Source organism: Candoia aspera, chromosome 7 (genome assembly GCF_035149785.1).
Source record: "Candoia aspera isolate rCanAsp1 chromosome 7, rCanAsp1.hap2, whole genome shotgun sequence".
NCBI lineage: Eukaryota > Metazoa > Chordata > Lepidosauria > Squamata > Boidae > Candoia > Candoia aspera.
Genome location: NC_086159.1, coordinates 10,399,163 through 10,414,340, shown reverse-complemented (window position 1 = coordinate 10,414,340; position 15,178 = coordinate 10,399,163). Strand labels below are relative to the sequence as shown.

The following is a 15,178-nucleotide window of genomic DNA, read 5'->3' as shown; positions in this document are numbered from 1 at the left end:
CCAGATCAGACCCAGAGGTGGGCAGAAGTTGCATTTATTTTAAGAGATGGCTGAGAGATCCTTTCTGCTTTTCTAACTCTTAAAAAGTCTGGTGCACATTAAGCAGACTGACCTCTTGAAGAAAATGCTTCCTTGGCATTTCTTGGAACCTTGCATGGATATTCCAGGAAGCATCAGGGAATTCCAGGAAGCATTTGGAAAAGAAAGTATTAAGGGAAAATCATTAGCAAAAAGGTACAGATTAGAAATAATGCTGACAAAAGTGCATATATAAAGGGAAATGGTTCATTAAAAGAAGTTTGTATTGTAGAGATATGAGTACAGAAAGGCTTACAAGTTTCTTTATGAAGTTATTTTTTTAAAATTACAAACTAAAGCAGAAATGGGATGAAAGAGACCTGAAGCTGGAAAAACGTAAACCCCAACCCTAGCTGGGCCATTAAAAAAAGTATTCGTAGAGCAACTTAAAAGATTTAATATATGTTATGCTGCAGCTTTTAAAGAAAAAGCATGTTACCTCAGATCTGCACAAAGACCATAAGAACACATTTATAGTCCACCAACAAAACAGGCCATTTAAGAGATGCTAACAGCAAGAAACTAAAAGAAAATTTGCAAAGAAAAAGGGAAAGGGGGCAAAATAGGGCCAAAAGGGAAGGAAGGGAGAGAGGGACGCAACGTTTGAAATATCAGAAGGTGTGAAGAATTCTGGTTTCATCATGACAAACCAGAATGTAGCTATTAAGAGTCAAATCCATTAAAACAGGTGAGAATATTCTTGGTGACTTTAATGAGAGCCAGATCTCAACTTTGTTGGGGAGATGTGTGCTCTTCATTCAGCCTGGATTTTGCAAGCATCATTAGGATCATCCCTGTATCAGAAACTTTGTCTTTAAAACAGATATAGATATAGATATCAGGAGAGTGATAAGGGACTGGGGCAAGGGAGAGAATACATCAGAAATATCTAAATGAGCTGATCCATGCAGAAAAAAACAAATAGTTGCTTGAATTGACGGGGTGGCAGTTCCATAGGATATGGTCAAAAAGTCAAAATGGTGCAATCAAAGTGCGACCCACACAAAAAACAGGCAGAATTTCAGTCACACCATCATGGCTGCCATCTTAACATTTTTGACCATACTCTGTGGACATCCCTGTGTGTGTGTGTCATTGTGAGTCTTTGTATATGTGCACATGTATCGGTGTGTTGAGATGGGTGGAAATTATAAAGAAGCCAAAACAGAACTGAGCATTTAGGATATGTTTCATTTTCAAGAATCATTGTCCTGATAGCAAGCTCTTCACAAAAGGAAATAAAAGAAGCAGGGCATAGATTATTATTCAGCAAAAAGAAAAAAAAATCTGTTAAGGTTGACCATAAAACGCTGTAGAGAAGCAAACAATTCAAGGTAATCCATAACCTTTTTATTGGAAAACCTGTGAACATTAACAGTTCTTATTTGGGGAATTCATCTCTCTTTGTGTTTGTATGTGTAAATACACCCACCCACCTATTACTATGCATATAAATGTTTCTTTTCCTGAATGCTGATTTTTTTCTCAATTAATCCTGTAATCTGTATTTTTTTCTTCAACCACCCCATCATCATGACTAGTCCCATTAAGTCAACATTCATTTATGCAAAAAATAATTAACCAAACCCCTCCCTCAAGAATTGGTAGTCCTTTGCCAGTGTGAATGCACATTTGTGTGTTTCTAAAGGTTGTTACATCTGACCTTCTTTTCCCTTGCAGGAAGTCGATGGCAATAAAGTGATGTCTTCATTTGCCCCACACAACTCATCTACCTCCCCCTCGAAGGCCGACGAAGGTGGGCGTCAAAGTGGAGAATCATTTTCCAGCACAGCGCTGGGAACTCCTGAACGGCGTAAAGGTAGCTTAGCAGATGTTGTAGACACTCTCAAACAGAGGAAGATGGAGGAGATGATCAAGAACGAGCCTGAAGGTAAGGGAAAATGTTGACTGTGGTACCTCTGATCAACTGGATTCCCCACATTTAGGCAAATGAGCCCACTTATGTCTTTGATTTCCCCCCTCATGTATTATGGATTAAAAGCATACAGTGATTGATAATATACTGCCCTCCAGGTGTGGTTGGACAGTAATTCCCATTGTTCCTTCAGTGCATGCCAGGGCATTTTGTAGTTGGCATCTTCCTTCCACTGATTCTGGAGATCAGGCTAGAAACAAGGTTCTGAAATTGTTTCCTGCATAAGGACATATTTTCTTCCACAGTTCCAGGCCAGCCTTGCTTCAGAGAACACTTGTGCCCATCAGATCTGCCAAGGTTCCCTTAGTATTGGCAGAACTCCATCTTTCTCTTTTTCTTTCCTTTTACTTTATCTCCCTCAACCTTAACTCATCTTGAAACATGACCAGCAAGCTCATGGCCAGCATTACCCTTCACTGTCGGCCTTGTAAATGACGGGAATTCAACAATATCTGATTAGTCACATGTTGTCTACATTAAAGTTCCAAACGTACGTTGCAGTGAGTCTTAGGGGCACGTGTTCTCCTTTTTCTTCCTTCCTTCTGCGTAGCTGCATGAAGATAGCTAAACTTCAGTTTCAGTTTTAGATTATCTGAGATAGAATGTGTCCTCCAAGCCATAAACTGTGGTGACTGTTGGCTGAATTAAGCCTCCTTGCTTTTCTGTGGTTTAAATCCAATGTGCTTCAATGAAACCATGAAAAGTGACCATAGCTTGTTTGGATATCACAATAGACTGGGATTTAAGCTAAACTTTTCAAATTTTTCTTCTTGACCGAACTAGAAGAGGAAGTAGAGATGGTAAGTTTTCTGCAGCTTACAATGCTAAACCATTTTTTAATTTTAAATGCAAGTTAGTCCATAATCTGAAATGGGGAGATAACTGGATGCCTTCCAGAGATTTGGGAGTTTAGCTTCCATCAGCCTCAGCTAACACTGTCAGAAGCAAGAAATTGCAAGAACTATCATCCCAAACTTTTGGAAGACATTAAATTGCCTCTCCAATTTGCCTTTCAAATACTGTACCAAAACAAATGTATCCATAGTCCCTGTACATTACACCCATCATTCCTTATGATAGTAATATACTTCGTTACACTTACGTTCACTGATTTCTTCAGAAGCCATGCTCTTCTTTCAGTAGATGAACTTTGTAAAAGATTAGCCAAATTGTGCCTCTGCTGTTCTAGATTCTGAGGATGTGTTGCCCTGAAATTAGCCAAGCAACTTCATTTGGAAGTGAACTGTACCCTTAGTTTTTAATGCTGGCCATCGCCACGTGTGTCTTTGAGTGGATTAGCAATTTAAAACTATCTTAAATTAATAGGTAGGTATTATTTGCCATTTTGCCAAAGCAAACTGTAATGGGGTCTCTAAATCCATTTGTCAATCAGGGGACTGTAAAATTCTCAGAACCTGAAGTGGTTGTACTCTGGGGATATTCCTTACAACTCAATGCAATAATGTTGAATCCTGAAGCAGGGGTGACATGGTGGGCAGGCTTTAAATGGTACTGAGCTTTGGAAATGTGTAGCATTTCCTACCTGCTCTATCCTGTTTTAGAGTCCAGTAACTTCAGATCCTTTTGCTCTAAGACCTGTAAGATGTTTTCCCTTAAGCAGATCTAGAATTGTAGAATGTTAGAACAGAGGTGGATATTCTTTTGGTGGTTGGGACTGCATGTAATATTTGGGGTGGAGGGGCAGAATTGTAGGACCCAGGCTGGTGATGCAGAGTGGAGGAACCATGTCACATGTATGAGTGGGGTGGGGATTTTCCCCAGGTTTGGGAAGTGGAGTTAGTTTTGTTGTTGTATATACTCTGTGTGTGTGTGTGTGTGTATATCTTTAACTTATGAACAGTATTTTCAGGCTTGCTCTGCAGTTGCTTTGTGACTGTGTTTCCCTCTCTTAGAATGGTGGGAAACTAGGCCACAGAAACTAGCAGCGTTATTGGAGTAAGATTTGGGGTTCACAACTGTATTCAGGTCTTTGATTATTGCCTTTTCCTGTCCTAAAGGGAGATCAAGGATGGTGCAATAGTTAAAGTGTTGGACTAGGATTGGGGAGACTCAAGAAAGCTCACTGGGCGACTTTGGGCCAGTCCCTCTCCAAACCAACCTATTGCACAGGATGGTTGCTGTGGAGATAATAAGAGGAGGGAGCATTATGTTTGCTGTCTTTGGGTTCTTGAATGAAAGGTGAGATACGGATCTAACAAACCAACAATGGGCAAATCACTACTGGAATGGCCTCTGGATTAGGTCCAATACACTTGAGAAAAGAGGGAACTTGGTTTGGTAGACAGTGGTTGACCTGGTTTTGCATTCAGCACTCCTTGTTTTGCCTTGTGATTTTTCTCCCTCTACCTTTGTGCATTGGAATAGAAATGGCTGTTTTGATACATTATTTCCTTTCTTTGTTTTCTAGATATTGGCACAGAGGGTAGGAGTTTTCAGAGGAACCAGCATTCTAGGGCACACAGGAATGGTAAGAAAAAGAGTTTAGAGAGGTATCGTAGTTCCATTACAATAGATGATGGATGGCGAATTAAACAAAAATAGACCCTGAAATACTTCAAAATTCTTCACACCATTGTTCACACCAGTCCAGCTTCATCCCTTGTAGGGTTTGGCTGGCATCCAACTATAGCTGTCAGCTGTGTGGACCATCTAAATTTGTTCAGCGAAAACTAATCACCATGGTGACTGGAGCAGTGGAGATTGCTTCCTGCCCACATCCTTTTGGGTTATTAATGTTCAGATGGACAGGGAAGAAATGTTGGTCTTAACAATGGAACCTGATTTGGAGAGAGGAGAGTTCAAGTGAATCAAGTTTAGACCTTAGGTGACTCCATGGATGGAGGGTTGGCAGGAAAGGGAACCAATCATTGTAAAGGTGTGTGTTGACTACCACCATTTCTCCATGGTAGCCTGTTGCATAAACTATTTTCTGAGGATCTGAATCTTTGTTCTTAGGCAGGCAAAGATGGATAGAATTTGAAGAAGGATGCTTGCTTCTCTTCCAAGATTCTGGAAAGAGATCTCAAACCATGTTTAGCTTTCATAATGTCTCCTGCAATGTATCTGGCTATGCTGCTTCCCAGTAATATAGGGATCCTTTATAACTACAGGTTAATAAAAGGAAACACATGCAAGAGAGATTTCCTGTACATGTTCCAATTCAACTTGGCCAGAGCTTTGATATCCAGCCATTAAATGCCAGGCTGAAAATAATGATTTGGGAGATAGAGATGTAGAAATATTTTGTGGGGGAGGGGAATACCTTATGTTAATATTCACTTTCTTTCAGTCCTGTTTAGTACATCATTTGGTGCTCCTTTGGAGACATTTTCCCCTAATGCTTCTTCCAGGATTTATAATGGCCATGTTCACCCAGTATTCTTAACTAGAGTTAAGACTTAATACACAACATATTGTTTGGTTGTTGTGGTTTCTACCTTGGATTAGTTTGTTTGTGTATGTGTGGCTGTGACTACTATCTGAACTTAAACCTTGTGGTTAGATTATGATTCAGTGTGTTGTATGAATGTGAAAAGTAGGTTAACACAGTCATCAAGATTAGGTTATTGTGCAAATGCAGCCAGTGGCTTGAATCTCATCTAATACTTGAGTGCAGGGTGGAAAAAGTGCCACTGAATTATCTTGTTGGCAAAAGTTCTTTCTCAGAATCTTTTCAAGCCCCCCTTGAACCTCTATATTTTTCATAGTCAGTAGTCTCCTTGTTCAAGAATGTTGGGTTTGCACAGCATGTTTAATCTAAAAGCTGGGTTAACAAAACACAGTTGTGTTATAAAATCACACCAGAAAACCCTAGGATAGCTTATCAGTCTAGTTTATACAACATGCTATGATTATATGATGGGAATGGACGCTATGTGGGGCTGCCTTTGAAGACGATTCAGAAGCTTGAAATGGTTCCGAATGTGTTGGGCAGGCTGTTGGTTGGGGAAACCCACTGCACAGATTTACTCCAGTATGCTTCTGGGCCCAATTCAAAATATTGCTTATTACTCGTGAAACCCTATATGGTATGGCACTAGAATATATCAGGGAGCAGCTTGCCAAATATGATACTGCTCATCCAGTCTGAAAATCTAGAGAGGGCCTTTTGAAAATTGCCTCCCCACCCACTCACCATGTGATACAGGGTGTGAAATCCCAGGTAGCTAAGGAAGATCAAGGAAGCAAGAACAAGGAAGATCAAGGAAGCAAGTAATAACAGATTTCAGTAAGTTATCTTCAATGCTAAACTTGGGGTAAATACAGAATTTTGGAAATTGGAAGAGGAATTTCCAACCATCATTTATACAGTATGAGTTAATTAAGATGGAGTCTCTTTGGATGATTTGAAACGCTTCTTCCAAGATTTCTTGTCCTGTGGGTTGAGTTGCTGGTTATGAGATAAGCTGCCAACGGACTCTCCTTCTATCTCGTGATTGTTTTTGCCTACTTTCCCTTTTATCCCTTTCCCATCTGCTCCAGAATATCTCACATTAGGAGTGCAGACCAGGGATCAGAGCTTTCTCAGTGATAGCTCCTACTTCCTGGAATACACTGCCCCCAGACGTACATCTGGCCCAAACTCTACCCTCATTCCTGAATACCCTAAAGATGATTCTATTTCAGTAAGCTTGATTGTGACAACCACTGTTGTTAGTTTTGTTCGTGAATTGTTATATTATTTTGATGTTACTGCTCTTCTGCTGTGGATTGCTCAGACTCTTATAAGAGTGGGGCAGTCTACAGAATTGGTAAAACAAAGCAACAGGTAAATAAGACAAAGACAAGGTTTCTCCTAACATATTGAAGCAGAAACTGCCCCATCCCGTTTTAGTTGTACAATCTGGAAACTTGACAAGCTCAACTCTATATTCTACATATTCCTTCGGAGGAGGGATTATTTTTGAATTGAATGTATGTGCTAAGCGTGGGAGTTATTGAACATTACCTATTTCCTTTTATTCCCAGCAACAAATCAGTGGGAAATTGTGCCACCATATTTCAGGGGTTTGCTGCTGAATTGCAGTAAAGCAATTGAAAAGGGGGAGGGGGTGGCTCAGGAGCTGCAACAAGACAGTTTGGGCCCTGCATGCATCTTATAGATTATAGGTTGTCTACCTCTGCTAGGGGGCATGGTGGCTCAGCAGTTAAGACGCCAGGCTTGTCGACCGGAAGGTTGCAAGTTTGGCAGTTCGAGACCCGAGCACCACGTGACAGAGTGAGCTCCCGCACTCACCCCAGCTCTTGCCAACCTAGCAATTCGAAAGCATGCAAATGCTAGTAGATAAATAGGTACTGCTTCGGCGGGAAGGGAACAGCATTGCATGACTGTCATGCTGGCCACATGACCATGGAAGTGTCTTCGGACAACGCTGGCTCCTTGGCCATGAAACAGAGAAGAGCACTGCCCCCTAGTGTCAGAAATGATTAAACGGGAACCTTTACCTCTGCTAGAAAGCATCTTCCAAAGCGTTGTGACATGTCGCTAAAAGAAATGCTCTGATTATACCAATTGTTCGGTTTTTTTTTTTTTTTTAAAGGATCTAAGTAAGTCTTCTTGCTATACTAATTTCTTCTTCTCTACAATGTTTTCCCCCACTCTTTTAAGAATCTGAAAGCAGGGAGCTATGCATTTTGTTTACACAGCCCCTGTGGTCATACATAAAAATAAATAATAATATGTATAATAAGTTATAATGCATATGCATGATAATAAATATGATGATGAGCAAGAATAGCTGAGCTGGATCAGATGTGAACCATCTCTTGGATATTGATATAGAGTAGAGCTTCTAGAAGATGCTGATGCTAGGGAGAGTGGAAGGCAAAAGGAAGAGGGGCCGACCAAGGACAAGATGGATGGATGATATTCTAGAGGTGACGGACTCGTCCCTGGGGGAGCTGGGGGTGTTGATGACCGACAGGAAGCTCTGGCGTGGGCTGGTCCATGAAGTCACGAAGAGTCGGAAGCGACTAAACGAATAAACAACAAAAACAGAGCTTCTAGATGTTGGCAATCATAGATGACTTTGTGTAGAGCAAAGAACACAGAGGGGGAAATAGATAAAGAAATGTATGCAATTTCTTCTGGTCAGAGACTTGGTGTTTTAAGGACTTTGGCATATCTCAGATGCCCAGGAGATATGGGTCTTTCTGTGCTTGCTAATGAAGCCAAGGCTCAACATCCTACATTTCACATGGCCATTTAAGGAAAAGTTGGGTGTGCAAAATTTTATTCCATTTTCTTACTTTCTGTAGATGTTTTAATTGTTGAGTTCTGCAGATTCAGTCTTCCCACCCGTGTATCCAAATGCATCTGTGCTGTGATTGCAAATGACCCTGTTGCTGTTTAATCAGGAGTCGGCTGGACAACAGCTGCTTTGTTTAATGGCCATTTATTCTCAACTTTCTCCATCTCCCTTGCCCCTCCAGAAAGGGACATATTAAATAGATGCAAACCTTCTTGTTTGTATTTATCCAGAGGTGCCAACCTGGCCGTTAAGATATTTCATAATTTTGATGGAAAAGGAGCTTCTGAAGATGAAGCTCAAATGATAGAGTTGTTGGAAGAGCAGATGATGGGGGAGGGATATTGGAATTGGTGGGGGAGGGGAGAAGGAGGGACAAGAATAGGTTGTAAAAACAGTGTGTTGAGTGGGAGGCCATGAATATGCCAGAAACTCCATTAAGCAAAGGTTACAGTTAGATGTAAGAATGGTAACAGAGCTTATGCATTGTCTCAGCTGCACTAAAATGAAAACATATACAGTGATACCAACAAAAGACTTCCCGCTTTGTGAAGAGATGGGGGAAGAGGTGTGTGTTCATGTGTACAGTGGGGAGGGGGATGGCATGGAGAAAGTCAGAGAACATTGGGGCTTTTAAACAAATGTATGCAGTTGAACATCTTTTCTTCCCTCCAGCCATTGTTCTATTGTCTTTCAAAGGCCATTAAAATGAACAGCAGGTTGTGATGAAAATTTCATTAAGCTCGAGTTAAATCATTATGAGGGTGCCATATTCGTACATTGGCTCTCTCCCCATTGAGGAAAAAAAAGAATAGAAAATGAGGGGGATTTTAGCCCATCTCACCCCCCCCACCTAATAAGGGAAGTTGGAAGAGTAAAGAAAAAAGACTGCAACTAAGAAGATGCAAGAGGTGTATCTGCTTTTGGGGTGGGGAGGATCTAAAGGTTTTTTTTTTTATGGTATGAGGGCTGTTAGCATTATAAGATGCTTTGGCCTGTTTTCCCACTCCCCTTTGTGGAAAATGGCTAATTAAAAATTCACCCTCCTTTGGGAGGGGAGAAGCAAACAGTTGCTACTTTGAAAAGGGTGCTTTAGAAAGGAGAAAGGCTGGGGGCTTTGTGGAACTAAATTGATTACGAGCTCCTCTCAGATTTACCTCTTCTTGATCTAAAACAAAGTCACAAACCCACCCGAGGGGATGAAAGGGATGGATTAGGAAAAACGACAATATTTTTCAAAGCATAAAGTGTGTTCATGCTCTGTCTCTTGGACAGTCAGATGTGTCCTCTCAGATCCATGTAGAATATACACAGGCTCCAGATGTTGCTGAAATTCATCCATTGATTAATTGAAACTGGTCAGATGGATTGTTCATTCAATCTCTCTCATTCCCCCCTCACCCTTTTTTTATGATCTGCTTAATCGTAGATTCCAGACCAGCCCTGATGTAATCAGACTTCTTGTCCTGTAGTCCAGGTGATCCTGTCATCTTAGAAGAGAACAAAGATAGTTTACTGTAAACCAGGTGCTGGTCTGTATGGTAATCCATAAAAAACTTGATCCTCCATACCTATCTTATTCCTTTTACTGTTCCTGATTTGGGGGGGGAGATCTTTTGTGCTTTATTTTCTTTAAGTTTTCTCTAAATAGAAATAAAGAGAGGACCAATGATAGAACAGTTCAGAAAATGAGGTTTTGGATTTGTACATATTTGTCACTGAAATTGAGTGGTATTTACTTAGGGCTTGTTTGTGTTCTAGGCTCTATTCTCATTGATCCCTAAAACTGCAGTCCTAAGCATGTCTGTGAGCAAGCACTTCCCTTTGAGTTTATAGGAATTACTTCTGATTAAATGTCTATTGCAGAATTAAAGTCTTGTATTTGAGGATGCTACGGTACCTGACTGATACCCACACATCCCACTCTCAGCATCTGCTGACATTTTACTTTCAGCACTTGAAAGATTTCTTGGGCTGATAGTGGCATTACATGGACTTAAATGGAAACTGGGAAATCAGCAAAGGGATTATATGGTGCTATAGCACCTGAATTTTGCCAAGACAACTCACTCTGCATAACAAACACTCTCTTCCAGCAACCTAAGAGACGGCTTTATACATGGACTTCACCAGATGGACAACACCGAAATCAGATTGACTACATCCTTTGCAGCCAAAGGTGGCAGACATCTATACAGTCGGTAAAAACAAGACCTGGAGCTGACTGTAGTTCCGATCACGAACTTCTTCTTGCACAATTTAGGATCAGCCTCAAGAGATTAGGGAAGACCCACAGATCAGCTAGATATGAGCTCACTAATATTCCTAAGGAATATGCAGTGGAGGTGAAGAATCGATTTAAGGGACTGGACTTAGTAGATAGGGTCCCGGAAGAACTCTGGACAGAAGTTTGCAACATTGTTCAGGAGGCGGCAACAAAATACATCCCAAAGAAAGAGAAAACCAAGAAGGCAAAATGGCTGTCTGCTGAGACACTAGAAGTAGCCCAAGAAAGAAGGAAAGCAAAAGGCAACAGTGATAGGGGGAGATATGCCCAATTAAATGCAAAATGCCAGAGGTGAGCCAGAAGAGATAAGGAATTATTTTTAAACAAGCAATGTGCAGAAGTGGAAGAAGACAATAGAATAGGAAGGACAAGAGACCTCTTCCAGAAAATTAGAAACATTGGAGGTAAATTCCAGGCCAAAATGGGTATGATCAAAAACGAAGATGGCAAGGATCTAACAGAAGAAGAAGAGATCAAGACAAGGTGGCAAGAATATACAGAAGACCTGTATAGGAAGGATAACAATATCGGGGATAGCTTTGATGGTGTGGTCAGTGAGCTAGAGCCAGACATCCTGAAGAGTGAGGTTGAATGGCCCTTAAGAAGCATTGCTAGTAACAAGGCAGCAGGAGATGACGGCATCCCAGCTGAACTGTTCAAAATCTTGCAAGATGATGCTGTCAAGGTAATGCATGCTATATGCCAGCAAATTTGGAAAACACAAGAATGGCCATCAGACTGGAAAAAATCAACTTATATCCCCATACCAAAAAAGGGAAACACTCAAGAATGTTCCAACTATCGAACAGTGGCACTCATTTCACATGCCAGTAAAGTAATGCTCAAGATCCTGCAAGGTAGACTTCAGCAATTCATGGAGCGAGAAACTAGGGCAGAGGAACTAGGGCAGAGGAACTAGGGACCAAATTGCCAATATCCGCTGGATCATGGAAAAAGCCAGGGAGTTTCAGAAAAACATCTCTTTCTGTTTTATTGACTATTCTAAAGCCTTTGACTGTGTGGACCAGAACAAATTGTGGCAAGTTCTTAGCGGTATGGGGATACCAAGTCATCTTGTCTGCCTCCTGAGGAATCTGTATAACGACCAAGTAGCAACAGTAAGGACAGACCGCGGAACAACGGACTGGTTTAAGATTGGGAAAGGAGTACAGCAGGGCTGTATACTCTCACCCTACCTTTTCAACTTGTACGCAGAACACATCATGTGACAAGCTGGGCTTGAGGAATCCAAGGCTGGAGTTACAATCGCTGGAAGAAACATTAACAATCTCAGCTATGCAGATGATACCGCTTTGATGGCTGAAAGCGAAGAGGAACTGAGGAGCCTTATGATGAAGGTGAAAGAAAAAAGTGCAAAAGCTGGCTTGCAGCTAAACCTCAAAAAAACCAAGATTATGGCAACCAGCTTGATTGATAACTGGCAAATAGAGGGAGAAAATGCAGAAGCAGTGAAAGACTTTGTATTTCTAGGTGCGAAGATTACTGCAGATGCTGACTGCAGTCAGGAAATCAGAAGACGCCTAATCCTTGGGAGAAGAGCAATGACCAATCTTGATAAAATAGTTAAGAGCAGAGACATCACACTGACAACAAAGGTCCGCATCATTAAAGCAATGGTGTTCCCATAGTAACATATGGATATGAGAGCTGGACCATAAGGAAGGCTGAGAGAAGGAAGATCTATGCTTTTGAACTGTGGTGTTGGAGGAAAATTCTGCGAGTGCCTTGGACTGCAAGAAGATCAAACCAGTCCATCCTCCAGGAAATAAAGCCAGACTGCTCACTTGAGGGAATGATATTAAAGGCAAAACTGAAATACTTCGGCCACATAATGAGAAGACAGGACACCCTGGAAAAGATGCTGATGTAAGGGAGAGTGGAGGGCAAAAGGAAGAGGGGCCGAGCAAGGGCAAGGTGGATGGATGATATTCTAGAGGTGACGGACTCGTCCCTGGGGGAGCTGGGGGTGTTGACAGCCCACAGGAAGCTCTGGCGTGGGCTGGTCCATGAAGTCACGAAGAGTCGGAAGCGACTAAACGAATAAACAACAACATAGCACCTGAGACATCTTTTTTTAACCTGGTGCTCTTCAGATGGGATTATTTTTTTCTTAGATTTTTTATCCCACCTTTATTATTTTTTATAAATAACTCAAGGCAGGGAACATACCTAATACTCCTTCCTCCTCCTATTACCCCCCCCCCCCACAACAACCCTGTGATGTGACTTGGGCTGAGAGAGAGGGACTGGCCCAAGGCCACCCAGCTGGCTTTCATGCCTAAGGCAGGACTAGAACTCACAGCCTCCTGGTTGCTAGCCCATTGCCTTAACCACTAAACCAAACTGGCTCTGAATTCTAGGAGATGTGGTCCAAATATGTCTAGAAAGCTTCTAATTGATGAAGACAACATAAAAGCTGCAACAGAAGTTAGGAAACATTAAGTCAAATTATATTTACTAGTACATCATTAAACTGTGGAATTCCACAGTTGGATTGATTTCCACAAACTTTGATCACTTTAAAAGGGGATTTGACAAATTCAGGAAGAACATGACTATCAAAGGCTATTGGTCTTGAGGATTTGTTGTTCCTCCAAGTTCACAGCCACATGCCTTCAAATACCAGTTGCAGGGGGGAAAAATAAGAAAGGGGTAAGTCTGTAAGTTTCTCTCTTACTTGGGAGCCCTGAAAAAGTATCTGGTTGACTACTATAAGAAATAAAGGGGTGCACTAAGACGGATTTTGGCCTGATTGAGCAGGGCTATGAATGAATAGGAACAAGCAACCTTTTTCTGACTGGAGACTACTCAGTTTTTAACTGACTGTGACTGAGGGCTGCAGGGGACATGTCAGTAATGTGATGATGTCTCCAGAATGTATGGAGGTTTTAGATCCATCTTTCTAATTTTTTAAAAAAATGTTATTAAATGCACTGAACTTCTTGGAAACTCAATGCAGCTATTTAATTAAATGTCTCGCTGGAAGTTGACAGAAAAATACATCACCATTATTGAAAAGATTGTTGTTTAGGATTCAAAAAAAGGGTCTCAAAGACAGCCCATGGGTTGTCCAGCACAGGCATAAGCAATGAAAGCAAACCATTTGCATCAAACATGGAGCTCAGTGTTAAGTTGAAGACAGGCTGTTTGCCATATGCAAAAATACAACTTCAACATTTAATACGTAACTTCACTTAGAAATATCTGTGTAATTCTATGTACAGAATGTTATCATGCCGATTTGATCTACACTAGACGTACTTTCTCATTTCCAGCACATGTTGATACAATTCTCAGCTCCAAAGAAACACTTTCAAAAAGCATTTTTTGGGATAAAATATGCTTAGTGGTGCAAAGTTTGGAAGAAACTGTTAAAGTATCTCTATCTAGCTATCTAGCTATCTAGCTATCTATCATTACTTATTTATTTACTGGGTACTTCTATTCCAGTTCAATCCAGAAGGATTCCAAGGAGCTTACATTTTGTTCTTTGAGAAAGTTGATTACAATAATACAAATATTATAACAATATAACAGAATCACAATAGCAAAAACAATTACAAAAAAATAAACAAAAAGACTAAGCCATCAGGAATGATAAACATCCATGCAAAGCCTGGGCTGGGGGGTTCCAACTTATACTAGATCTCCACCCAAAGCTTTGTTTGGGAAATAGATTTTGACAGCTTTCCTAAGGTGGGTGCTGATCTAATTTTAGAAGGTAAATTGTTTGGAAGAACTGGAGCTGCAACTGAGAAGGCTGAACTCCTTTGATCCTATGGATGTCTCTGTCCATCCATCCATCTATCTACTTTTCCATCATCATCCATCCATCTTCAATCATCTATTTGTCTATCATAGAGAGATTAATACAAAGATGGAATGGATCAAATATATTTATCGGGGTAAAGGAAATGGGGATTGGACAGTTACCTTCTCTGTGGCAGCCATTCCTTCACTATGGAACATCTTGCCCCTGAGGTTTGTGACCCTCCATCTACTTACTCTCCACAAAACAGCTGCATCTGTTTAATTCTGACAAATGTATAAGTGCTAATGATGAGTTGTGTGGCCTTCTTTCCCCCATGTTTCTTGATTGTATTTGACTGTTAAGGGATATGTGCTGTTTTCATAAGGGGTTGTGGGGAGGGTGGAGTGAATGGTTCTGTTGCTGCGGGGTTTATGTTCCTTGTAAAATGCCACAAGTCTCTATAAACAGCAATATTTAATCCTTTCCATAGGTGAATAAACAAATAAATAAATGTGGAATGAATAGTAGATCTTTCTTCATGCCTAGATACAATATCACTGTGTTCTGTGCTACACAGTTCTCTATCTCTTCCAGCTAGAAATGCAAAATTTCTCCACATTTCTCTAAGTGAACATGAAATGTGTAGAGGAATGAGAGGTTGCTATTTTCTGTGCGTTCCTATGATCTATGTCACATCCTAAGCCTGTGCATTAAAACATATGTCTCTTTGCTAGTTTAAAGCCACATATTTGTACATTTAGCTACTATACAAAATATATTTTTTCCCATGTATTATGACCACCAAATACTATAATTTTCTATAGTTCAAAGCTCAG

General features: G+C 40.8%; 1 protein-coding gene across 1 annotated transcript in view; it reads left to right on the top strand.

Annotated features, from left to right (window-relative positions):
* Positions 1 to 15,178, top strand: part of SOX5 (SRY-box transcription factor 5) — a 412,396-nt gene that overhangs the window by 53,055 nt on the left and 344,163 nt on the right. The window contains exon 2 of the mRNA XM_063308662.1: positions 1,759 to 1,969. Coding sequence (XP_063164732.1) covers positions 1,759 to 1,969 — 211 coding nt within the window. The remainder of the gene's footprint in view (positions 1 to 1,758; positions 1,970 to 15,178) is intronic.